Below are 23927 nucleotides of genomic sequence, written 5' to 3'. Positions count from 1 at the left end.
CCCTAAATGCACCCATTATAATTATTGGTGTGTGAATTATAGCTACAACATACCAGACCGACTAACCCTATCTAATAAATGACTAGATAAGTCACAGATAATAAATAAATAAATAAATTAAACAACTTAAATATTTGGATGGATTTTATTATTATTATGTACATGAATGATGATGATATTATAATTTGGTTGGAACCCCTAGGGGGAATTATTCCCACCCTTCCAATTCAAAGACGATCAACCAGTTCATCATAGTGATGTTGGTTGATGAATAAAAATAAGGATAGGTTTGAAAAAAAAACAAAAAACCATAAAAAACATGCAACTGCAATGAAATTACCAAAAACGAAAGGAAATTGGATCATTGCTTACTTATTTTGGTTAAAGGGTTACGTGTTTTGTCCCAAACACACTGTTTCTATATTTTTAATGGTTTTGTTTAATTTATTTAAATTTACAAACAATTCTATTTTAAAAAGAAAGAAAGAAAGAAAGAGAGTTATATAGACATCAATCATTGAGTTTACATTTAAATATAAATATATAAACATATCTTTCCTTTCTTTCTTTTTGTTTGCAGCATCTATAAAAAAAATGAGTATTGTTAAAGCAAATTCATTACTTAAATTTACACCCGCTACTGTCGGATCACCCATTCCTCAATTAGATAACCGTACTGCTGTTTCAAATGATGAATCATCAAGACCAATTGTATTACTCTACGGTTGGATGGGCAGTCAAATGCCTCATCTTCAAAAGTAAAATCATTGCAACTTTGTTCCCGATACAACATAATTAAACCACTAACCTTTTTATCCTTCCTTATACCTTACTTTCTACCCACCACTCTTACCTATCACTATCGAATCAATTAATTTAGATATGCATTAAAATGGAATGAAAAAGGTTATAATACATTTGCATATTGTCCAACAACTTCTGAAACGTAAATACAACAAAACAACAACAATCAATATATATATAGTGCTATCATGATACTAATTAAGATAATTATTTTTTAAAGATTTATAACACCAGCAAGAAGTAAATGTAAGAAAATGATGGATCAAATCAAAGAATATTTGAATAGTAATCCAAATTGTCAATCTTTGATTATCCATGCTTTCTCCAATGGAGGAGGTTTCTATTATTTCTATACACTCGAATTGTTGATGGAACACAAGGACTATAAATACCTTCATCGTTATGTAAAGGGATCGGTTTTGGATAGTCTTCCAACCCTCTCTCTTAAATCGGCCATCGAAGCTTCCAAGGTATCAGCAGGCGCTCTCTTTTCCGCCTTTTTAGCTATTTTCATTGTTCCAATCATCTATATTGCTATGCGTAACTTTATGATCTCTTATAGAGATCATATAACTCATTCAAAGGTATGAAATGAAATGAAATTAATTAATTTAACCTTGTATTAATATAATATCCAATTCTCTTTTCTTTTTAGAATAAATGGCAACATTTAGTATTTTACTCAAAGAATGATAAATTAGTAAAATATGATCAGGTAACTGAATTCTTAAAGATATTCCGTAACAATCACAAGAATCACCAAGATATATTAATAGAACAATGTTTTGAAGACTCTCCACACGTACTTCATCTCCGTCAACACCCAGAGGTGTATATGAATAGAATTGACCAATTTTTGACTAGAATCAAAGAAGCAAGCTCTTCCGTCTCGTCGTCTTCTTAATAAGGCCCGGTCCCTCCCCCTTTCAAGAAAGAATAATTTATTAAATAAAATATCCAAAACCGTACGCAGCTCAATTCAATTTATGACACTTCGTGTTTCGCTCTTTCTCTATCGACTGAGGATCTGATGAAAGAATCGAGAGAGAAGAACAAATTCGTTCATCGAAAGCCGTCTCCCCGTTGCGCAAAAACCACAGGACGAAAGGGCGTTTTTGCAGATTGTCACCCGCTCCACTGACAGAGCGCCTCTGTCGCACCATCTACACCACAAATATTTGCAGTAAACTAGATTTGATCGGCTGATGACGAATTATGATTCCTGCTAAAAACTACCAAATTAGACATGCGCCCCTTTAATTATCAAATAGTTGTTCTGTAAAAAAGTAGAAAGTAGAGAAGAGAATTGAAAGAAAATAATAATTAGCTCCTGTCCTTTGTTTGTATCTCTAATCTCCTCAGCTTTTGAACGGCGTCGAAGTTTTGGTGGTGCTTGCCCCAACGATAAGTTGTTGTGTAGTACTATTAATAAGAACAAATTGTGAGAGTGTGAGTGAGTGGTTGACCATCATCAGGGACAGGCTCTTGTTGTTGGGAAGTTGTCTGCCAACCAAGAAACCATCAACTTGATACCCTCTGCGGGTGTGGATAGAGCGAGACCGAGAGAGCGAAAGAGAAAGATCCCGTACGCGTACAAAGACAAAGAGACAACAACAAACAAAGTAGTTACAATTGAATTGTGTGGATTGTCGATCTAACTTGATCCTTCTATTTACCACCTACCAGCACCACTTCACTTTTTGGTTGGTTCTATCTTGATATTTGTTTGTCAACCAATATTTATTATTTATTAAATATAGTATTATTTTCTCGAGTGTTTCGTTCATTTAATTAATTTATTGTTGTGTACACGTGTTCACATACTATCACACATATATATTTATATATATATTACTTCGTTATTCACATACAGAGCAGAGACATATAGAAGTTGGTTGGTTGCAACGGTTTATTCAAAGGTATGTATGAAGATCTTTTGTTTGGTCAAGTTTTAATTAACAAAAAAATTAAAAAAAAAAAAAAAACTAGTACTAGTTTATTAATACTTGCATTCTTCACTCATTGCAATAAAATCGATTTTTATCAATATAATCTATTTATTTATTTATTTATTTATTTATTATCACATATCACAACCTTTCTACATTATATATATATATATTTATAAATATATGTATAATCTATTATTTTATATGTAAACTCAAAGCTATTATATATTAGTACTCTCTTTTCTCTACATATCATTGTGCAAATAGAGATTCTTCTTTTTCTTTTTTTTGTATATATTAGATTTTTTTTTTTTTTTATATAAATATATTCAATGCAATATGTTGATGGTTTGGATGTAGCAAGGACTATGCTTTATGAAGTCCATGGCATCTATCAAAACACCAAAACAGCTTGGGAGCTAGTGTCTGACGAAAACAACTGTCAAACCTATTCGGCTCAGATTGACAAAGACTTGATTCATTTCAAATCGTGTGGAGAGATTGATTGTTCGGCCGAACAAGTTTGGAATGTTTTATATAATCCAGAAAATCAAGAAATTTGGGATAATTTTTGTTTCAAAGTAAGGAAAGGAAAGGAAACTTTAATTTAATTAAATTAAAATGATTAATCCTCTTTAAATTTTATATAGTCAAAGATAATAGAGGAAATGGATTCAGTGAATCATATCAATTGTATGGGGTTTGGATCGCCGTTGGGAGGGACACCTAGATACTATTGTTTGTTTAGAACGAGTTATATAGACAAGAAGAATAATCGATATTGGAATTTATTTCAGAGTATCCATCATCAGGGCGCAGAACAGATGATCAAGAATCTAGATGGAGCTGCATTCTTTTCGGAACTGAGGTCGAGTGGTTGGATTGTAGAGTCGATCGGACCACAGAGATGTCGGGTGTTGTTTATCTCTCAAATAGACGATGACAATTTGTTGCCGTATGTGCAACAGGACCGATTGGAGCATCTTAGAAAACTGTACAAAGACACTGCATTTCATTGTCTCTACAAGATACCCAACCTCAAGAAATACGTTTTGGAGAATCGGTCTGAGGAACGATCACCCTATCTCGAAGGTGAGATATTCAAACAGGTGAGCGACACGATTGGCAGTGTCGACACGTTCAATAGTGGATGGACACTCTTTCGTCGGCAAAGCGAGGCAGAGTTTTATTATAGAGATGTAAGCGATTTCAAGGTGGACAGTGCGTTCAACAGACACTTGAATGCGCGGGTTGGCGGTACCGAGCAATACGGTGTGGTCGATTTCATCGCGTCTGGATTCTTTAATGTCGATGCACCACTCGAGCAGATAGAGTCGTTTATCGTTGGATGCAACACACCCCTTATCGACACTTGGACCTATCGATGCGAGTTTATCAAAGAGATTGACGAGAAATCAAGCATCATGGCCATGACATTTAGAACGGTTCTAGCACCCGGCGAAGAAGTTAAAAACTATGTACTCAAACAAAAACTCTCACTACCATCCAACATTAGTTTTATTGGCATCAAATCAATCGAACATCAAAATCAAAACTTTGATATTTGGTTTGAACCAACTGGTTATTTCATTGTCCCTTTGGAAAAGGGTTGGTCTGTTCGTTATTTATTTCATTTTAAAATGATTTATATTAAAAATCAACAAATTTGTAAAAAAAAGGTAAAGAGAGAGAGCGAGGGAGATAAATTTTTATATACATATATATATATTAATTGATTGATTTCTTTTTCTTTTTTCCTTTTAGTTATTATTATCATTATCAGAAAAATTAGTATTTACATTTAATTCAATGAAGAATCAAATGGAAAAATTGGATTCAGATTATCATCCACATTATGATCAATTTAAAGATGCAGATGAAATATTAGATTATTTCTCTAAAATGGCAATTCAAGAGATTGATAAAGAACCAACAGAAGAAAGAAAAGAAGAATTTTATAAAAGTGTTATGTATGTAGAAAAAAATTAGAAACAAACAAAAAATAGAAACAAACAAAATAGTTATAATCATTTTTATATTAATATACATTTATTTTTAAGAAATTTACCAAAAGAAAAAGCAACAATGATGGAAAAGAAAAGAAAGTTTGATGACTATGATTCAAAACTTTTAATTGCTTCACCTTCTCAATCTTTTTGTTATATGAGAAATTCAATATTACCATTATCATTTAAAAGTAGACCATTTTTATTATTGGTATCCAATTCAGCAAAGAGAGTTCATATCAATATGCATGCACAAAAATCACCAAGGTTAAATTATTTAAATAGTAATACCATTTTCGATATGTTGCCCGAGGAAATCATTCAATATGTATTTGGGTTTTTAGAGGCTGCCGATTTAGCAAGCATTTCAATGACTTGTAAAGTGCTAAAAGAAACTTCTTCAACTGATCATCTTTGGAAAACTTTATTTGATCGTAAATTTAAATTAAACATGTCATGTTTATTTCATGATGATAAATGTAAAAATAATAACAACAATGGTAATAATAATAATAATAATAGTAATAGTAATCAAAATCAAAATCAAAATCAAAATAATAATAACCTTAATCAAAATAATGGAATAATGGAAAATTGGAGAAAATTATTTATTTCACAAGAGACGATAGAGAATAATTGGAAAAGAGGGAAATCTAGAATTAGTTTTCTTCAAGGTCACGATAAAAAGATTACAAGTTTACAATTTGGTATGGAGAATGCAGTGACGTCTAGTAGAGACAAGGAACTGCGCGTTTGGAACCTCGGTACCAAACAATGTATAAAGGTGTTGGACAACTTTACATCGAGTGTCGTGTCTTTTGAAAGTGACAATAATTCAAAACTCTCAACCGAGATATTCCCCTATTGTCTCTCATCGACCGGTCGTCTTCGTATTGGCAGCAGCAATGGATTGGTCGTACACCTCAACATGGTGACGATGGAGTCGATTCCACAGGTCCGATTTGTTTATCTGGCCGATGGCTATATCTTTCACCGTGAACATATTTATGTGTGGGAAGCCAACCGACTACAACTTTGGAATGAAGAAACGAGTCAACGACTCTTTCTTTTGGAAACAGGTCGTTCGAAAATCAATGTTTGTAGGCTTGGTCAACACCCCCAACTCTTCACAGCCGGTGATAAAACACTCAAGCTTTGGGACATCAATACACTCCGTCAAGAAAGTCAGCAGCAGCCAGTCCTCACGTTTGCAGGGCATTCTGCAGCAGTCAGTTGTTTTGACTTTTTAGGCGACCACAATATCGTCACTGGATCACACGACAAATCAATCAAAGTATGGGATATCCGACAACCAATCCAACCAGTTCAAAATATCGTATCTGCTCATAAAAAACAATTAAGATCTCTAAAAATAGTTTCAAATCAAAAAATGGTTACATCTGATGATACTTGTATTCAAATTTGGACAACCAATAATCTAAATAATAATAATAATTCTAGTAATAATAGTAATGGTAACGGTAATGGACATGTTGACAATAATAATAATAATAATAACAGTAATGGCAACAACAAATATATTACAGGTTCCGGATGGTTTAAATCATCATGTATATTGGATTCATTTAAAAATGGATTATCATGTTTGGAAGTTGACGATGAATCAATTCTTGCTGGTTTTAATGATGGAATTGTTAAATATTATGATTTTACATCTTGTCCTCAAGCATTTTAAAATAATAATAAACATCATTTGATGGTGCATTCAACACCAAGAGTATTAACAAAAGATAGTTTGTATTTTTATTGTAGCATATGATTGAGTTGGTTCATTAATTTAATTTTTAAATTGAATCTTGATGATTTTCCCTCTTAAAATGAATGATCTTCGTTCATTGTTTTTCATTGTAATATATTCACAGAGATAGATAGGTAGATAGAAATAGAATGACAGATAGTGAAAAAGAAGATAACAAGATGATGAGTGAAGAAGAACATATAGATGAAAAGGAGGAAGAAGAGGAAGAGGAGAGTCATGATGATCACGACCACGATGAAGATGATGAAGGTGACGAAGAAAAGGGTGATTCAAAGAGTGGTGCTGCTGGTGCAGTGTCTGCAGATGGCAAAGAAGAGAAAGCAAAACGTAGTAAATCAAGTCACAAGAAACCATCGACACAATTACCAATAGCAAGAATCAAAAGAATTATGAAAAATGATAAAGATGTTAAATTGATTTCATCAGATGCTTCATTATTGATTACAAAAGCAACTGTTTGTATTAATTAGTAGAGAAGAGTAGATTAGAATAAATAGATTACTAATATAATATATATATATCTATTTAGGAATTATTCCTTGAACATTTAGTTCAAGAAGCTTATAATGCAACATTAAGAGATAAAAGAAGAATTTTATCTTATAAAGATTTGTGTATGTTGAACGTTAAATATTCTTTTTCTTTGTTATTAATTATATATTTCTTATTTTAATTTCTAGCAACAACTGTTAAAGATAATGATAGATTAGAATTTCTTTCAGATATTATACCTCAAAAATTAACTTTATAAATATATAGTAGTAGTAGTACTAGTGGATGGTCAATTATTATTTATTATTTAATATTATTTAAATAGGACGGTGTTTTGTATTATCAAATTCTTGGACTGGAATATCAAATAATATATGAATGAGTGAAGAAGTGGATGATGGAGAAGTTGGTTGTGGTACGACTAGATTATTTAGAATAGAACTATTTGAACTAAATGAAAGAGCCAAAGTAAATTTGACATTGGTTACTGATGATTCGTATTTTGGTAGATCTTGTTTTTTGGTTGGTGTCGAGGGTGTAGCCAATCGTGAACGAATTTCATCATTGTCTAAAGTAGGTGCGTCATCTTTGGAGACACGAACCAAAAAGCCAAGTGTCACCTTGTTATCCTTTCGATCAATGACAAATCGAGAATGCATCGATATCTCTGCATCTTTTAATTGTTGGAGTGCTTGGTTGTCCTTGTCGTCGGTTTCATCCAAAATACCACCAATATAGGTTTCAGTGAGCATTTCAATGGGGATGGCATTATCGTCTTTGGAACCATAGATTTGAAGGGTGTTGTCGGAGTCCTTTACCTGCTTGAAAAAGCAGATAAACAAATAAGAGTGAAGTGGGTTTGTGAATTGAATTTGTACATTGCAGACATCTTTTTCCAACCAAATGGCACGTGACACTACTACACGTGGCACATAGGAAAAGGCAAAATGCTGTCTCTTGAATTCGGTCTTGGCCGGATTAATGTCTGGCTTGGCAAGCAGTTTATCGCATCGACGACAACGTTTTGACCGTCTGGTGAGCAGTTGCTTGTGTTGTGGTGCCAGTTGCTCCTGCTTGGCGTTGCTGAGCAATGGTCCCTGCTGCTGGTTGGCAAATCTCTGTCCGAGACCATTGATCTTGTTGGCATTATCGATTGCCAACAATGCATCCACCTCTTCCATATCTTGTTTGACATCATCTGATACTATCGGTTGGAATTGTCTTGCTTCAACTCTACCCTGCATCATTTGATCAACTTCTTGATGTCCAATTGGATTAATTCTTTTTTTAATTGCCATCTTTGATAATAAATGATTAGAAGTAGAAGATGAAGAAGAAGTAGATGAAGCAGATGATGAAGAGGAAGAAGGAGATGGTAAAAGTGGATTGGATGGTTGAGGTGAAGCAACTGATCTATTCTTGTTCCAACGTTCATCACGAATAAAATTATTTGCAAGTGATGATGAATAACCTAGTGCAGAAGAGTTGAGAGAATATCCTGATCCTCCTCCTCCGCCGCTACCACTACCACCACTTCCACTTCCACCAGCATTGGTAGGAGAGAATAACTGTCTCATTGCTTGTGCCAATTTGAGTCGAGTCAATGTACGAGAATCTTTACTCGATGCAATGTCTGCAGCTTCCTTTTGCAAAACATCCAATACCTTGTTGGCCTCTAATTGCATCGGACTGAGTTCCTTTCCCTTTGTACCACCCGACAGTATAGACAATGTATCATACTTTGAATTATCCATTCCAAATGAATTCCATTTACAAAAATTACAATATAAAAATAATGATGATGTACCTCCTTCAGTCGTTGATTGTTGTTGTTGTAATGCCAATACACTAAAACATAATGGACAATCATAACACTTTTTACATCTATTTCCATTTTGACTTGCTTCAGCTACTGATACATGATCTAAACAATTTGGGCAATAATAACAATCTAAATGTATGAAGAATATAATTAGTCAACCTATCTAGTCTATTATATATCTATCTATCATACCAATTTGTTCAGTTACACAATGCTTGCAGTTTAACTTTTGACAACCATTACAAAAATACAGTTCTGTAAGATTGAATGATTTACTGCATACACAGCTATATTTGATAATGTTGCTCCCATATGGAGGGTTGTTGATACAACTATGATTATTATATCTTATTGATTGTTCCATCTATTGTACTTCATTTAATATTTAAACAGACATCACAAAAAAGTATGCTTGTTTACTGTGAACTTGTTGTTTCTATTAAAAAAAGAGATTTTTCAAAAAAATTAGAAAAAAAAAAAAAAAAAGAGGCAATGAGCAAAAGTGAGAGGTGAAACAAACATTCCTTTCTCCCATTTTCGGTTGATAGATAAGATAAGATAGATAAACAAAGAAAAGAAGATAATATATATTCTATCGAATAGTACAATACTACATACAATCTATCTAGAGATTTGGGTTGTTTAAAAAGAAAAGAGAGTAACTAGTTGTTACTCTTTATTTATAAATAGATTGTATAGAGATAGATAGAAGAGAGTGAAGAAAGGAAAGGATAGTACTATTCAAATATTCAAAATATAACAAATGATGAGCGTTTTAAAAAAGAAAACAAAGTCTGGTAAGTAATAATAATAATAATAATAGTAATAATTCATCTCTCTCTAGCAGATGATTATTAGTAGATAATCTTTTAAAATCTTGTACTCATTTCATTTTTTATTTAACAACAATCTATATTAGAAGAATGGGAAAAGAAAAATAAAGAGACGGCAAAGAAACCACCAATTGAATCATCTTCATCTTCAGAATCATCATCTTCTTCAGCTTCGTCATCTTCATCATCAGATGAAGATAATGTACCAGATGTAAAGAAAAAGAAATTAAAAAAGGATAAAGAAAAAGAAAAGGAAAAGGAAAAGGATAAAGACAAAGACATTGTTGAACTAGATGATGGTAAAAAGTTTAGATATGGACAAGTTGTATATGGTAGAATGATTGGTTATCCTCTTTGGCCTGCAAGAGTAAGTTGTTGTTAACAACAAAAACATATATCTTTTTTTTTTTTTTTTTATTAAACTTACATTATTCTCTCTTTAGGTACATAATCCAAACAAATCAATATCAAGTGAAGTAAAGAAAGCTCAACCTAAAAATGGATCTGTAATATTATTACATTTCTTTTCTAGTAATGATTAGTATGTTTACACAAACAAACAAACAAAAATTGTACTAGTTTTACTAATTGGTCTTTTTTTTTATTATTTAGTGCATGGCTTACACCAGACTCTGTATTTGAGTTTGATAATCCACCATTGAAAACAAAACCAAAAAGTAAAGTATGGGTCAGAGCATACAAGGCTGCTTTGAAATATATTGCAAATGACGAACAATCTGCATCTGAAGATGATTCGAGTGAATCTGATAGTAGTGATAGCAGTAGTAGTGGTGAAAGCGATTCTGAAGTATCAGATGATGGATCAGAAATGACTGACGAGTCTAGTGATGTAGAAATTAAACAACAACAGCAACAACCAAACCTTCTACTTTAACAAAACCAACCGCAAAAAGACCTTCATTATCAAAAGATAAAGTCAAAGATAAAAAAGAGGTTAAAGTTAAAGAAAAGGTTAAAGAGATTAAAAAAGATAAAATTAAAGATAAAAAAGTAGATAAACTAAAAGAAAAAGAAAAAGATAGAGTAAAGAAAAGGAAAAAGAAAAAGAAAAAGAAAAAGAAAAAAGTAAATCTTCTTCTTCTTCTTCTTCATCCTCTTCCTCTTCATCATCAACGAAAAAAGAAAAGATTAAAGAACCAATTAAAAAAGAAATTAAAAAAGAAATAGAAGTTAAAAAAGAAATTAAAAAGGTAGATAATAGTAAAAAGATAAAAGAACAACTTCCTGTAAAACCAGTTAAAAAAGAATCTTCCTCTCCTTCTATTACAACTCCTTCCAATACTCCATCTTTGTCATCATCATCTTTATCAAAATCAAAATCAAAATCAAAAAAATCAACAGCCAAAAGAAAAATTGAATCTGATAGTGAATCAAGTGATGAATTACCTCCATCACCATCATCTTCTTCTTCAGATTCGGATTCCGATTCAGATTCATCATCAGAGGATGAAAAAGTAAAAGGAGTGGATATTACAAGAAAACATAAGCGATTAAAAAAGTATAAAGATACTGTAAAAAAGGATTCGAAAAAGTCATCATCATCATCATCATTGTCTTTATCCTCCCCTTCAACGGCAACTGGTACTAGTAGTGTTGGTAAATTGAAACAACCAACAATTTCATCACCAACCACGAGCGCGATAGCCACTGTATCCTCACCTTCCACTCCAACTCCTTCATCTGCATCATCCTCTTTGGCTACAAGCACAACCACTACAACAACAACAACATTTTACAATAGAGGTCCACCAACTACCTCTTCAACCACTTCTTCAGACGCTTTTCCGATCGATCTCGATTCCAAACCATTTTATACTGAACCACCCAGACATGTATTAAATAAGACCTCGACCTCTCCCTCACCTTGGAATATCGATACATCAGACTATGGAAATATTTCAAAACAACAACAACCTCAATCGATTGGTTCGGTAACTGGCCAATACTCGCCTTTACCAACAACATCGCCATATGGAAAAACATCAGGATTTGAAGACTATTTATCAACTCCTTATAAACCACTTTATGGTAGTGGTACGACAGACTATTCATCATTGGTATCAAGTAGTAGTGGTATAGTCAATACAAGTTCAATCTATGATCAAATCTATAAACCATCTAGTAGTATCAGTACTAGCTCAAATAATAATAATAATATAGGTAGTGGAATTAACAATCTATCATCATCATTTTCTAGTACACCAACCAAAGATACAAATAGATCAATAATGTCATCATCAACACCCAACTTTTCAACCATACCTCCTCCAAACAAACAAGATTTACCTTTACCACCCAACAATAGAATTTCACCGCATCCTCTTGTTGGTCATCATCACCAACAACCACCTCCTCCACACCATAAACCCGAACCTTATGATCGTGACGATGATTATAGACGTGGCGGAAATTATGGTGGTGAAAGAGGAAGAGGTGGATATTACCGAGGGGGAGGTGGAGACCGAGGAAACAATGATTTCAGAAGAAGAGACGACTATTATGGACCACCTCCTCAAGGAGGAGGAGGTGATCGTCTAGACTATCCTCCTGGAGACAGATACAATAGAGGACCACCACCACCACAAAACTACTATGGCGGAGGAGGTAGAGGTGGAAGAGGTGGAGGTGGGGATTACCGTTATAAACCACATTACGAACCAAGAGGTGGAGGTAGAGGAGGAGGAGGAGGAGGAGAAGGTAGAGATCACTGGGAAAGAGATAGATGGGATCACCCAAGAGATGGTGATCGTTTTAATGATCATAGAGGACCACCTCCACATCATAGAGATTTAGATCGTAGAGATATGTCTATGGACAGAATGGACAATAGAATGGATAGAGATAGAATGGATATGGACAGAAGAATGGACAGAGATAGAATGGATATGGACAGAAGAGATGATCATTGGGATAGATGGGATGGACGTCAAGATCGATTTAGAGGAAATGATCATCATATTGACAATGTAAACAGTAATCAACAACAACAACAACCACAACCGCAACAACAACAAAATAATATAAATAGTAGTGGTAAAGAAAGTAAATGGGATAAATCAACTCATCCTCCATCGACCACAACATCCCATTAAAAACAAAATGTCAATCATACCTATCCCAATCGGTGAATAGGTATGAAATAATAATAATAATAATAATAGAATAGAATAGAATAGAAAAATCACAACAAAAAGAAGAATAAAACATAAAGTACCCTATTTATTTCTTTTTAAAAAAGAGATTTTTATTTTAAAACAAGATTATGTACAGATTTTAAATCAAAATCTGATCTTCTTGCCAAAACCAATTTAATGTCTAGAGCAGATAGTTTCCATTGATATCCCTCCAATCCCCATAAATCCATAACATCTGCAGGTTTATCCAAAGTCAATAAATGAACAATTTGTGATAATTTTGCAAATTTATGTCTAACATTTTGTTCACTCGTTAAACTACATAAATGTTCAATAATTCTTCTTATATCTTTTGATATTTGCATTGCTCCTAAAAAATTAAACCTAAAATAAAAATATAAATAAATAAATAAACAAAGAAACTTTTTCTTTTTTCTTTTTTTTTTGACCCTTACTTTTGTTGTTTTAAATGATCTTCAATAGTAATAGAGATATGATTTGAAATTAGATGAATTAAAAGATCAAAATTTTTATCAACCATTTGAGAGTTAAAATTGTAGAGTAAATCATCCAATCCTTGCATAAAATCGTGAACAAATGGATCATTAATTTCGTATCTTTCATATTCTTGATCATTAATTTCATATTTGATATTTCGTAGTGGCCAACATAATTGATTGATTGGTACTGTCAGCATTTGGAATATTTTATCTACATTTTCTTTTAACATTGTTTCCATTCTTGTCTTTAGCGATGTCATTGCTTCACCATAGATACAAGATATAATCATCTTGCAATCATCTTGATTTTTATGAAAAGTATGTTCTGCATTTGCCTTTAATTCCTGTTGCATTTGATCTATATAATTTCTTGTCAATGTAAAATCATTTAATATTACCAAAAAATAATCTCTTTTATCTTCAAAATTTCCAATATATGTTTGTTTTAATAATATTTCTAAATACTAAAATAAAAAGAGATAAAAAGTAAACAAAAATTAATTAAAATTTGAATTTTAATATTTTTTTCTATCCTTTTTGCTTACAGGTAAATAAAGTGAATCAAAACTAGTAAAAGTAAGATTAATTGTAGCACAAACACTTGGAGCACTATTTGTTGAAAGAGCTCTTTGAATTACTTTTCTAAAAACAAAAAAGATATCATCAACTTTGGTAGAAGTTTCAATTTCTTTGATTGTTTTATCGACTTGGTTCATTTGAGGGATTCCCATTTGTTGATTCTTTAGATTGATTATTAATTGACCCAAATCATCCAAATACAATGCCATTGAAAATGATAATTGAAAGTATTCGGATTCCAGTGATATATAATTACTTAATATATCTTGTACTCGTGATTTTAATTTGTTAATTTCTTGAATTTTTTTGTTCTACAAAAAAAAGAGAAAAGAAATTAATTAATTTAATCCACGATTGATTTTGTTTTTTCTTTTTTTTCCTTTTTCATACAGTTGAATTACAATTATCTAAAATAAAATTTGAATATTTAAAAGAAATATCAGAAATGGCAGATAATGAATCAACCAATTCATCAACACCTAATAAATATTGTATAGAATCTACAACTTTTTGATTATTTGTTAAATTTAAAATTAAATCTTCTAAATGACTATTTGCTTCATTAAATAATATATTCTATAAAGAGGAAATTAGAAATTGATTAATAAATAAATCTATTATTCATTTTTTTTCTTCTTCTTTCTTACAATTCTATTATCTTTAAATCTATCACAAATTAAAGTATAAATTTGATCAAGATAAAGAGATGATTGATTATGAAGAGTGATTGTCATTTTATGAGGTTGCCAAGTACGTAATTTTAAACCTTTTCTATTCTTTTCCAAGATAAAGTTATTCCATGCCCATTGTTGATTACATGCTTGAAGAGATTGTTTGATCTTTGAAACTACAATTTTCAATACACTTTGAAGTGAAGTAAAACAATTATCAATTGCTTTAATCTTGACTGAAAGGTTTTCATTATTGTTTGGTAGTTGTTGATTGACTCGTAACATATCCTTTATCACATTTTGACAATCCTGTAGTATATCTTTGGATTGATAAGCCACAAATGCTGATAATCCTTCATCCTCTTCTTGTTCTTTATCATCCTTGCTATCAACCAATATAATCTTTCTTAACAACATTGATCTTAGTTGTTGAAGAATTGATGTCATTAAACACAAGTATAATACGATTTGTTGTTTTGGTAATTGTTGTACTACACTTGTCATATGAGGCTGCTGTTGTTGTTGTATATTTGATAGAGGTTGTTGTCTCATTGATTCTTCACATCTAATCTTTACCAATTGATATAAATCCTCTAGCTTTTGTAATGATGGTAAAAGATATGATGATTGATGTGCATTATATGTTGTATTTGATCCATCAGCATTATCTGCCAACAATGTATTGTTACAGTGTCTGTGCAGTGATTCAATCGTTATAAATACAAATTGCTTTAGGTTTGTATATGCTGTTTCATAATCTCCTTTATTCAACTTATCATTCATCACTGCTATCATTAAATCAAGATCACTTGATGTTTTATTTATATTCTTTAGTAGTAGGTAAAAAATAAATTAGAATTTATAGATAGTATGATAGAGATAGATAGATAGATAGAATGAGTTACCATTGATTTCATAAATTGATCCAATTCATCTTCTGGTGCTTTAATTGTTGTTGTAGTTGAACCGGTTGTTGTTGTTGTTGGAGATGATTGTCTGCGACTTGATTCTTGATTATTGTTATTATTATTATTAGATACTCCATCTGATATTATATCAGAACCAATCGTACTTTGATTCACTCCCATTTCTAGAAATATACAACTAATTTAAATTCACAAATGGATTTGAAACTTGTGGATCATCTGTTTTTTATGTGTTGTCTCGAAAACTGCAAAAAATTTTTGAGTATACACAAGTTTTTTTTAAAAATTTCAATGTTTCTATTCATTTTTATATATATAAAAATAATATTAACAAAATACTCATATTTGATTGAAAATGATTGATTAATAAAGTTAAAATTACCAAAATTTTCAAAAAAAAGGGTATAAAATGGGAAAATTTAAAAATTAGAACATCACAAAACTTCGGCTCTTTAGTTCAGTGGTAAAATACGTTGTTAGGGTCAACGTGGCCTGGGTTCGATTCCCGGAAGAGCCCCAAACTTTGTTGCTTTTTTTTTTTCTGCGTGTCCGGCCTCATTTAATAAATATGATAGTGCATATGTAGAGGGCCCTTCTAACGTATATCACTATTGTATTTAATAAAGAATAAGAGAGAGTAATAAAGTCTTTATAATGTTGTTAGAACAATTTTGTGTATTTATTTATTTATTACTTTACTATACCTTTATAATGTTGTTAGAACAATAAAGAGTATAATGAACGTTCGCGTGTCTTAAAGGTTATCGTTTGTAAAAACCGAGATAATGAGATCTTCATTACACTCACCTCAACAAGCTCTAAACCTCCAACACAAATGATTGCAACTCAACACAAACAACACATATAAAAATAAATAATAACAACATTTATTTAAACTAATAATCTGTACAGGGACAAGAGAAATCTTGCCAACCAATTAAATCAAATAAATCTAAAATACACTTTTTGTACAGTAAAAAAAAAAAAATTTTATAAAAAAACTATAGTTTTAATTTCAAGGTATAATTTAAAACTAAATCAACACAAATTGGTCATTAAGACCATTTCAACAATTGGCCAACAAAAAACATGGGAGTGCAAAATTTATTTAAATGGACGAGTTTATGATTTCCCTAAACCACGCAATTCATTTAGAAACTGTTTGCAATTGATGATACTGGTACCACCCAATACTATTTTAGGACCTCCCTTGTTGATTAAATTAAATGAAAATACATTATATGCTTCTTCAAAAGTTATACCTCCAACCATGAAAATAATTATTTCTGTTGGTCTATTAAAAAAAAAAAAAAAATTAATTTTGATATTTTCTTTTATATTTTTTATGAATACATACTTTTCTTTTGTTGTTTGAGAAATAAACGGAAAAGATTGAATTGATAATTTATCATTTTGAATTTGATTCAAGATATTGAAAAGTAAAGGTTTGTGTTGGGTATAGATATTGGATACACCATTTAAACCTCTAGTAGCCATTTGTCTGACAAATGTAAAGAGATTTTTGTTTCCAAAAAGATCACCCTCTCTTTTGGTTGCACTTGCATAGTTGATAAGAGTAGTGATGAGGGAAATGTCTTCTTTTGGTATGCCAACCCTTTTTTCCAACAATTCCTTTAGTTCCCACAATCTACCATCTTCATAACGAAGACTATACAATAATACCAAAACCAATTTGTCTTGGGCGTTGTATTTTGGATTCTCCAATGCTTGAACCAAAGTTACATAGGCAGTATTGTGTTCGTGATTACATGCCAACTCTTGTTGCATTTCTGAAATGTCCATTAAAAAATCTTTAGAGATCCTATTGCTCAATTCCTCCATCACGGCTACATGTTTTGAAACCTTTGAGGAAAGTGTGAGGAAATCTGGATAGTCCAACATAAAATTCTTCATATCTTCTATTGTTGAAATGTTGGCATTTGAATTTGTTTTTTCTTGATAACTATCTACAAGCTTTTTAATAATCGATCCAAGGTCACCATAGTTTTGGTATAAATTATCTCTAAAGAATGAATCTTGAAGACTTGATAAAATTACTTGATTGGTTGATTGGAAAGCTTTCTTTTTATCTTTACTATAGTTTGGAAGAGGTTTTTCCAATTTAACAACATTATTATGAATACCCATTAATTCATGAACCATTGCTTGATAGGTCCATTGATGAAGCAATGGTGTTACTGGATCATCCTTTCTATCTAAAATTAATAATAATGTTGATGAAGATGTATTATTGGAAAATAAATCTCTTTCTTTTAATATTTTATCCTAAAAGCAGAAAAATAAATAAATAAAAAACATAGAATAAAAAAGTACTTCTATCAATCTATTTACATACATTTAGGGATGAAGCTAAAAATTTAGATGATTCAGATTTGATAGAATAACGAATGGTTGGAAGGGAAGGTTTTCTTTTAACAGCTAGTAAACTTGAAAATACACCTTGTATGATACGTTCTGTTTGTTGTGGTGACCATTTACTCTTGATTAGAACATTATCAATATTTAAATTAAACAAGTCTTGATTGATTGCATAGAAATCGGCAAAGAATTCTTGTACTTGGTGGACTAGATTATTGTTGTCAGACTTTGCAAGTTCATCAATTAATCCAATACCAATAATATTTGAAAAGACTAGAAAGAGAGAGAAAAGAAAGTTTAATACTTTTGAAATAAAGTGTCAGTGTTGGTTTGTATCGAAATGCGCATACAAAGATTATAGGAAGAGTATTTAGGAGTTGTACAACTCAATTCTTGAACGATTTTAGATATATTGAGTTGAGTAGGTCTAACAAAGTAAACAGCTTTTAGATGAGTCATTATCTCTGCAGATTCATTGTCGATTCTTTCAAACAAGAATACTTGTTTTTGAAGAATATCTGATTGTGTATATACCATACTAACAATACCTGCCTATAGATGAAAAGAAAAGAAAAGAAAAGAGTTGGTGTTATTGATTTACGACTACTACCTTTAATGATTATACATATATAACATACAGTCTCTTTATCTAGTACCAATACTTTCATACCATCTACCATTCCCAGCATCTTGTCTACATATTCTTTGATTGAATGTGTTACATTCATTTGATTTGACTTTGCTTCCATTGATTGTTTTGAAACAACACCAACAACAAGTACTATTATTATATTATAATATGATTATTCATTCATTGTTGTAAACTCTATTTAAATTAACAACAAAATATATGGATTTTTTTTAAAACAAGTCTGCAAAGAGAATCAACTTCAAGGAAAATATTCTCTCTTTTTGTTGTTTTTTTTTTTTTATTGATTTAATTGATTGTTATATTTTTTTATATAAAATATAGAATGATAATGAAGAATAAAAGGATTGACAAGGTTTGTTATTATAATTATTAGTTTGCCCATCTTGTTTTACCTGATCCCATTAGGTATGCACGTGCTTGTTCAGCAGAAGGTGGTTCATACCAAACTCTGCTGGTTGGAATTCCAAATACCTGATCACGGTATACACTAGCAGTATAGTATATTGCAGATCCGTTTAAAAGGATCAATTTAATGCCATACACTAAAACTGTTTGGAAAATAGCAAATGTACCAACATCCAAATCAACCGGTCTAGTAATTTTTTCTTGAATTGGTATGGGACCGGTATATTCAAACTTTGTTTTAATATCACTCTTCTTGTCACATCTAGATTGGGAAAACAATAAAATGATTAATTTGATTTGATTTGATTTGATTGTTTTTTTTTTAAAACCTTACTCTGCAACTGTTTGTTCCATGTTTGTATAATCTGGTACAGTTCCCCTGAAACAATTGATAGTTTGTCTACCAGGTGTTTGGGATTCCTTGAATTCTAGATATTGATGGTATACTGAAATTGGTTTGGCATAGATCTTTATCCATGATTCATCCGAAAGGGTGATAAAATTTGATTTCTATTTTATAAAAGTAGTTTAATAAAGATAGACTTTTTTTTTTTTTTACATTTATATCTTTTTGATAACATACAATCATAATGAATGGATCGACTGGGTTTTTTAAAATCAAAGCACTGTCTACACCATACTCTGTTGCAACCATTGAACTACCTTCAAGATCATAACCTTGTTTGGGGTCTCCACCAAAGTCTAGTTTTAAACATTTCAACTCTTTTAAGTTAAGTTCTCCAAAACTTGGAGGTGTCGAGTTACTACTAATAATTGACATTATTTATATAATTTTTAAAATAATTATAAAAAAGGAGGAGGTCATCATGATGATTATAAATAGTAGTCAGAACGGTCAATTTACAATTCTTTTTATTATTTGTAATTTAAAACTTTTTGTCAATTTACAAATTCATTGTTGTGGGTTGGTGTCTTTTGTAATTTAGCCTTGATTGTGTGAAGAATTGGGATTATGGGGTTGTATTTGTTAATTTTAGAAGCAAAAAACACCACTTGGTCACCTTGTATGAATAAAATACTTTCAAGATGAAATATCATTTTGGTTTAAAATATTTTAGTTTTAAATTTATTTGATTTATTCATTTTGTTCAATTTGAATCGTTGAGGGATATATATTAACTTTTTTTTTTCAATTTTAATTTTGCCATCTAACTTTACCAATAGTTCCTAAAAGATAATCATGTACTTGTTGAGTAGAGGGTGGTTCATACAAAATTCTACTCAGTGGAATCCCAAATACCTGGTATCTGTAAATACTGGCTATCTTGTAGAATCCAGCCGAACCCATAGTATATCTAATGCCATACACTAATGGTTTGAAAGATCGCAAAAGTACCAACATCCAAGTCAACTTGTCTAGTAATTCTTTCTTGTGGAATGGGTGCTGTATAGGCAAACTTTGTTTTGATATCTAAAACTCTATCACATCTATATTCATTTATTGAAAAATATTAATAAGAATATCTTTAAAGTATTTTAATAACTACTCTGAAACTATCTTTTCTATTGATGTAAAATCAGGTACCGTTCCCATGTAGCAATCTACTGTTTGTCTACCTGGTGATGGTAAACTGCAATTGGTTTAGCATAGGTATTTATAAATAATTCTTGATCGATGGGGATTAATGATGAATTCTAAATTTTAAAAAATAAGCTAGTTTGTTAAAATCAAGAGAGAGAGAGACATACAATCATAATGAATGGATCTACAGGGTCTTTCAACACCAAGGCACTGTCTACACCATACTCTGTTGAAACCATTGAACTTTGTTCAAGATCAAAACCTTGTTTGAGATCACGGCTATATCCAAAGTCTAGTTTCAAACTTTTCAACTCTTTAAAGTTTACTTGTCCAAAACTTGGAGGTGTTGGGTTTAGTCAATTTACAATTATTTGGTTGTCAATTTACAAACTCATTGGGTGGGTCTCCCCTCCCTCTTTGTTAATTTAATTTAGATGGGGGTTTCAAGTGGTATTCCTTTGTAATTTGTCAATGAGAAAAAAATGGTGTAAACTAGTTAAGAAAATTAAAAAAGTGACAATTCTTTTTAATTAAATAAATGAAAAGGATAGAATAATGATATATATTTATAGTTATCCTATTATTATTGATGGATGGATTCAAAGTCAAATTAAAACAGATTGAATGTTAATAATTTGTTTATAGAATGAAATAAAGGTGACGAGTCATGTACATAGTTTTTTTTATTTTTTAATAATAGAATGATTTAAAAAGTTTTTTTTTTAGACTAAATTGGAAATATTAAGAGACCCATTATCAATATTTAGGTATCCCATCTTCTTTTACCTGGACCAATGAGGTATTTATGTTTTTGCTCGACAGATGCACCGCAGTTTTAGCGTGATGTATCCTCGTACTTGGCGAGTTTTTACTTTTTTTTGCTCAATAAATAATGAGGCACAATGCCAAGGATACATCGACTAAAATGATATTAAATTTAAATAAAATGATCTAGAAACTTTATTTATAGTATTATTTGAGTATTTGTATTGTTTTGTACTTGTACTGAATGTTTTCATCTGGTTTTGAGAAAACTCGCCAAGTAATTGGATACATCACGCTAAAACTGCGGTGTAAAGTTAATTTGTTCTGGGGGTTTGTCCATGTCTATTGTTAGATTCAGATTGTAAATTAAATAACAGTCAATGATTAGTCAAGATATTTCATCTAATTATCAACATACTTAATCCTGGTGCCAAATATAGAAAGTATGCTGGATAAAAATACTAACGACTAAACTATTGTCGGTTAGTCGTCTCGAACAACAAACTATAAAAGACCAATGAAATCAATAAACATTAATTCATCTTTTATTACTATAATTAATAATCATTTACAATCTAATCTAAAGTCATTATTACTATCTATATATTCATATATCTATATATTATTATTATTATATACCTCTCAAACTAATTATATATTTACCAAGTATCTATATAGTTATTACATCTATGATACATGTTATATGGACGTTGATCATGTATCTTATTGTATAGTGTCAAGCATGTTGGATTGTTTTGGATTGTTGCTTGTTCTAAAAATAAATTGGTTAAAGATATCGCTATTTTTTTTTTTTTTTTTTTTCTCAGCACTATTGGTTGTAATATTGTGTTATATAATTATTCAATGTTATTATTATTATTTAGTAAATTATTATATTATTAATATTATTATTGATAGATGAAGAGAGAGTAGAAGAAGATGAAGGTGTTGACGCAAATATGGCACCCATCTTCTTCTAATTTTTAGTACCATACTTGCGGTTAAACCTTAAGCCTTGGGTGCGTCCAAGACCGACTGCCGCTCTCACGCCGATTTACTCTATTTTGGACACTCGTCTTTACGTGTTGCATATTGTATTTGAGATGTCAGATGGCTTTCTATCGCGACGGCCCAGTAGTACCCCTCTACCTTCCCGTTACTTGTTGCAGTCTTGCTCCCCAATCTCCTACTGAGAAGGGGAAACTAACCCGGTCATCCTTCCGTGGTGGTGTCCTGTCTCTAGATCCCTAGAGTCGGATGGTTTTACTCCTTAATTCCCCAATTGTGGTCAAGTTAAACGTTGGCGCCAAAAGTCAAGTTCGAGGGCAGGGTCGCACACTCCCGACTCACTTGACACGCCATGCCCTCCGATCGCAACAGCCTTTAAATAGGCGCAAAGGCCAACTAGGAATACATCATCTCAACTCCTCCTTTGTGGTGTAGTCGGTAACACTTTAGTCTTTCACACTGACACCCCGGGTTCGATTCCCGGCAAGGGAGAAAATTTTTGGTACTTTATTGGAGGGATTTTTTTTGCTCCTGTTCTGTATTGAGAATGGACCATTTTTTACAAAATCCCAATTCTCACGCACCTACAAACGAGCAACAGCTCTCATCATTAATTATTATTACATTTTATATAACACTATTCAATCTATAAGACTAACCATAGTTTATATAAGGTAACTAAATAATAAAGATTATTACATTTTATATAACACTATACAATCTATAAGACTAACCATAGTTTATATAGATTCTGATTATTACCATCCTATTACTATCTATATCGTAGGGCCCTCGACAAGATAGAGCATAGTTTAGTAAAGTTCCATCTACGACGTATTCTACTCGGTGTTGGCTATCGTTTTATCAAGGTTTCATTGATTTTGGTCCAAAACCATCCAATCAAAAGCAACTTTTAACTCTATCCACTTTTGTTTTGTTTTTTTTTGGACTCTTTGCAAAGTATACGAAATAACATATTCAATTAAATTGAACGTTATTATTAAAAGTACATCTAGATTGAATATTATTAATTAAAGATAGAATAATCTATTCAAGAAAATGATTTTAAATTAAATTAAATTATTTTGTCAAAAATATAATGACCCAAAAAAAAAATCAATTTCATTCACTATATTATTTTTGCAGATATAAAAAGATACAAAGAAATGTCAAGAATCTTACATACAATGTTAAGAGTTGGTAACTTGGATACCTCTATTGACTTTTATACCAATGTACTTGGTATGAAGTTATTGAGAACAAGTAAAAACGAACAATACAAATACACGTGAGTTAGCTAGCTTTATCGTAGATCTTTTCTCTATTAACACTCTACTTGTTTATATTAATTTAGATTAGCATTTGTTGGATATACAGATGAATCAAGTGGAGCAGTGATTGAATTAACATACAATTGGGGAGTAGAAAAGTATGATTTGGGAAGTGCATTTGGTCATATTGCAATTGGTGTCGATGATATCTATGCTACTGTTCAAAACGTTGCAAACAAGGGAGCCAAAGTATCACGTCAACCTGCTCCGGTTGCCGGAGGCACAACTGTTATAGCCTTTGTTGAAGACCCAGATGGATATAAAATTGAATTGATTGAAAACAAATCTGCTTCTCATGGTCTTGGTAATTAAAAAATTAAATAAATA

General features: G+C 31.3%; 9 protein-coding genes and 2 non-coding genes across 11 annotated transcripts; 7 read left to right on the top strand and 4 right to left on the bottom strand.

The window, feature by feature from the left end:
• Positions 1 to 594: 594 nt before the first annotated feature.
• DFA_10081 (uncharacterized protein) lies at positions 595 to 1708 on the top strand (the record flags this gene model as incomplete). Its single annotated transcript, XM_004351915.1, has 4 exons — positions 595 to 758; positions 881 to 946; positions 1025 to 1388; positions 1460 to 1708. The coding sequence occupies 4 exons, from the start codon at positions 595 to 597 to the stop codon at positions 1706 to 1708; spliced, it is 843 nt and encodes a 280-aa protein (XP_004351967.1).
• Positions 1709 to 3085: 1377 nt separating this feature from the next.
• fbxA (WD40 repeat-containing protein) lies at positions 3086 to 6455 on the top strand (the record flags this gene model as incomplete). The annotated part of the gene is made up of 4 exons (XM_004351914.1): positions 3086 to 3334; positions 3863 to 4432; positions 4518 to 4723; positions 4814 to 6455. The coding sequence occupies 4 exons, from the start codon at positions 3086 to 3088 to the stop codon at positions 6453 to 6455; spliced, it is 2667 nt and encodes an 888-aa protein (XP_004351966.1).
• A 212-nt stretch (positions 6456 to 6667) lies between these two features.
• DFA_10079 (putative histone-like transcription factor) lies at positions 6668 to 7290 on the top strand (the record flags this gene model as incomplete). The annotated part of the gene is made up of 3 exons (XM_004351913.1): positions 6668 to 6994; positions 7069 to 7153; positions 7220 to 7290. The coding sequence occupies 3 exons, from the start codon at positions 6668 to 6670 to the stop codon at positions 7288 to 7290; spliced, it is 483 nt and encodes a 160-aa protein (XP_004351965.1).
• Positions 7291 to 7348: 58 nt separating this feature from the next.
• dynD (dynactin 62 kDa subunit) lies at positions 7349 to 9388 on the bottom strand (the record flags this gene model as incomplete). Its single annotated transcript, XM_004351912.1, has 4 exons — positions 7349 to 8982; positions 9046 to 9140; positions 9249 to 9289; positions 9374 to 9388. The coding sequence occupies 4 exons, from the start codon at positions 9386 to 9388 to the stop codon at positions 7349 to 7351; spliced, it is 1785 nt and encodes a 594-aa protein (XP_004351964.1).
• A 228-nt stretch (positions 9389 to 9616) lies between these two features.
• DFA_10077 (uncharacterized protein) lies at positions 9617 to 12799 on the top strand (the record flags this gene model as incomplete). The annotated part of the gene is made up of 5 exons (XM_004351911.1): positions 9617 to 9650; positions 9773 to 10053; positions 10130 to 10227; positions 10299 to 10536; positions 10730 to 12799. The coding sequence occupies 5 exons, from the start codon at positions 9617 to 9619 to the stop codon at positions 12797 to 12799; spliced, it is 2721 nt and encodes a 906-aa protein (XP_004351963.1).
• Positions 12800 to 12951: 152 nt separating this feature from the next.
• Positions 12952 to 15679, bottom strand: DFA_10076 (uncharacterized protein; the record flags this gene model as incomplete). The annotated part of the gene is made up of 6 exons (XM_004351910.1): positions 12952 to 13225; positions 13297 to 13805; positions 13887 to 14231; positions 14311 to 14496; positions 14568 to 15419; positions 15497 to 15679. 6 exons carry the CDS (start codon positions 15677 to 15679, stop codon positions 12952 to 12954), a joined length of 2349 nt encoding a protein of 782 aa, XP_004351962.1.
• Positions 15680 to 15963: 284 nt separating this feature from the next.
• Positions 15964 to 16034, top strand: DFA_10075. The gene has a single exon. It is a non-coding gene; the product is annotated as a tRNA-Pro (tRNA).
• A 605-nt stretch (positions 16035 to 16639) lies between these two features.
• On the bottom strand, positions 16640 to 19734 carry DFA_10074 (uncharacterized protein; the record flags this gene model as incomplete). Its single annotated transcript, XM_004351909.1, has 8 exons — positions 16640 to 16811; positions 16875 to 17803; positions 17874 to 18169; positions 18247 to 18448; positions 18535 to 18677; positions 18941 to 19215; positions 19288 to 19463; positions 19537 to 19734. The coding sequence occupies 8 exons, from the start codon at positions 19732 to 19734 to the stop codon at positions 16640 to 16642; spliced, it is 2391 nt and encodes a 796-aa protein (XP_004351961.1).
• A 535-nt stretch (positions 19735 to 20269) lies between these two features.
• DFA_10072 (uncharacterized protein) lies at positions 20270 to 23034 on the bottom strand (the record flags this gene model as incomplete). Its single annotated transcript, XM_004351908.1, has 9 exons — positions 20270 to 20402; positions 20521 to 20609; positions 20664 to 20775; positions 21369 to 21416; positions 21767 to 21812; positions 21834 to 21860; positions 21947 to 22033; positions 22929 to 22947; positions 23032 to 23034. 9 exons carry the CDS (start codon positions 23032 to 23034, stop codon positions 20270 to 20272), a joined length of 564 nt encoding a protein of 187 aa, XP_004351960.1.
• DFA_10073 lies at positions 22690 to 22761 on the top strand. The gene has a single exon. It is a non-coding gene; the product is annotated as a tRNA-Glu (tRNA).
• Positions 23035 to 23435: 401 nt separating the features above from the next.
• On the top strand, positions 23436 to 23912 carry gloA (lactoylglutathione lyase; the record flags this gene model as incomplete). Its single annotated transcript, XM_004351907.1, has 2 exons — positions 23436 to 23557; positions 23624 to 23912. The coding sequence occupies 2 exons, from the start codon at positions 23436 to 23438 to the stop codon at positions 23910 to 23912; spliced, it is 411 nt and encodes a 136-aa protein (XP_004351959.1).
• Between the last annotated feature and the right edge of the window lie 15 nt (positions 23913 to 23927).

The sequence above is a fragment of the Cavenderia fasciculata genome (genome assembly GCF_000203815.1).
Source record: "Cavenderia fasciculata unplaced genomic scaffold Scf_EU5ZYIE02H8LDV-5, whole genome shotgun sequence".
Lineage (NCBI taxonomy): Eukaryota > Evosea > Eumycetozoa > Acytosteliales > Cavenderiaceae > Cavenderia > Cavenderia fasciculata.
The sequence above is the reverse complement of the archived record's forward strand: the minus strand, read 5'-3'. Positions and strand labels throughout refer to the sequence as shown.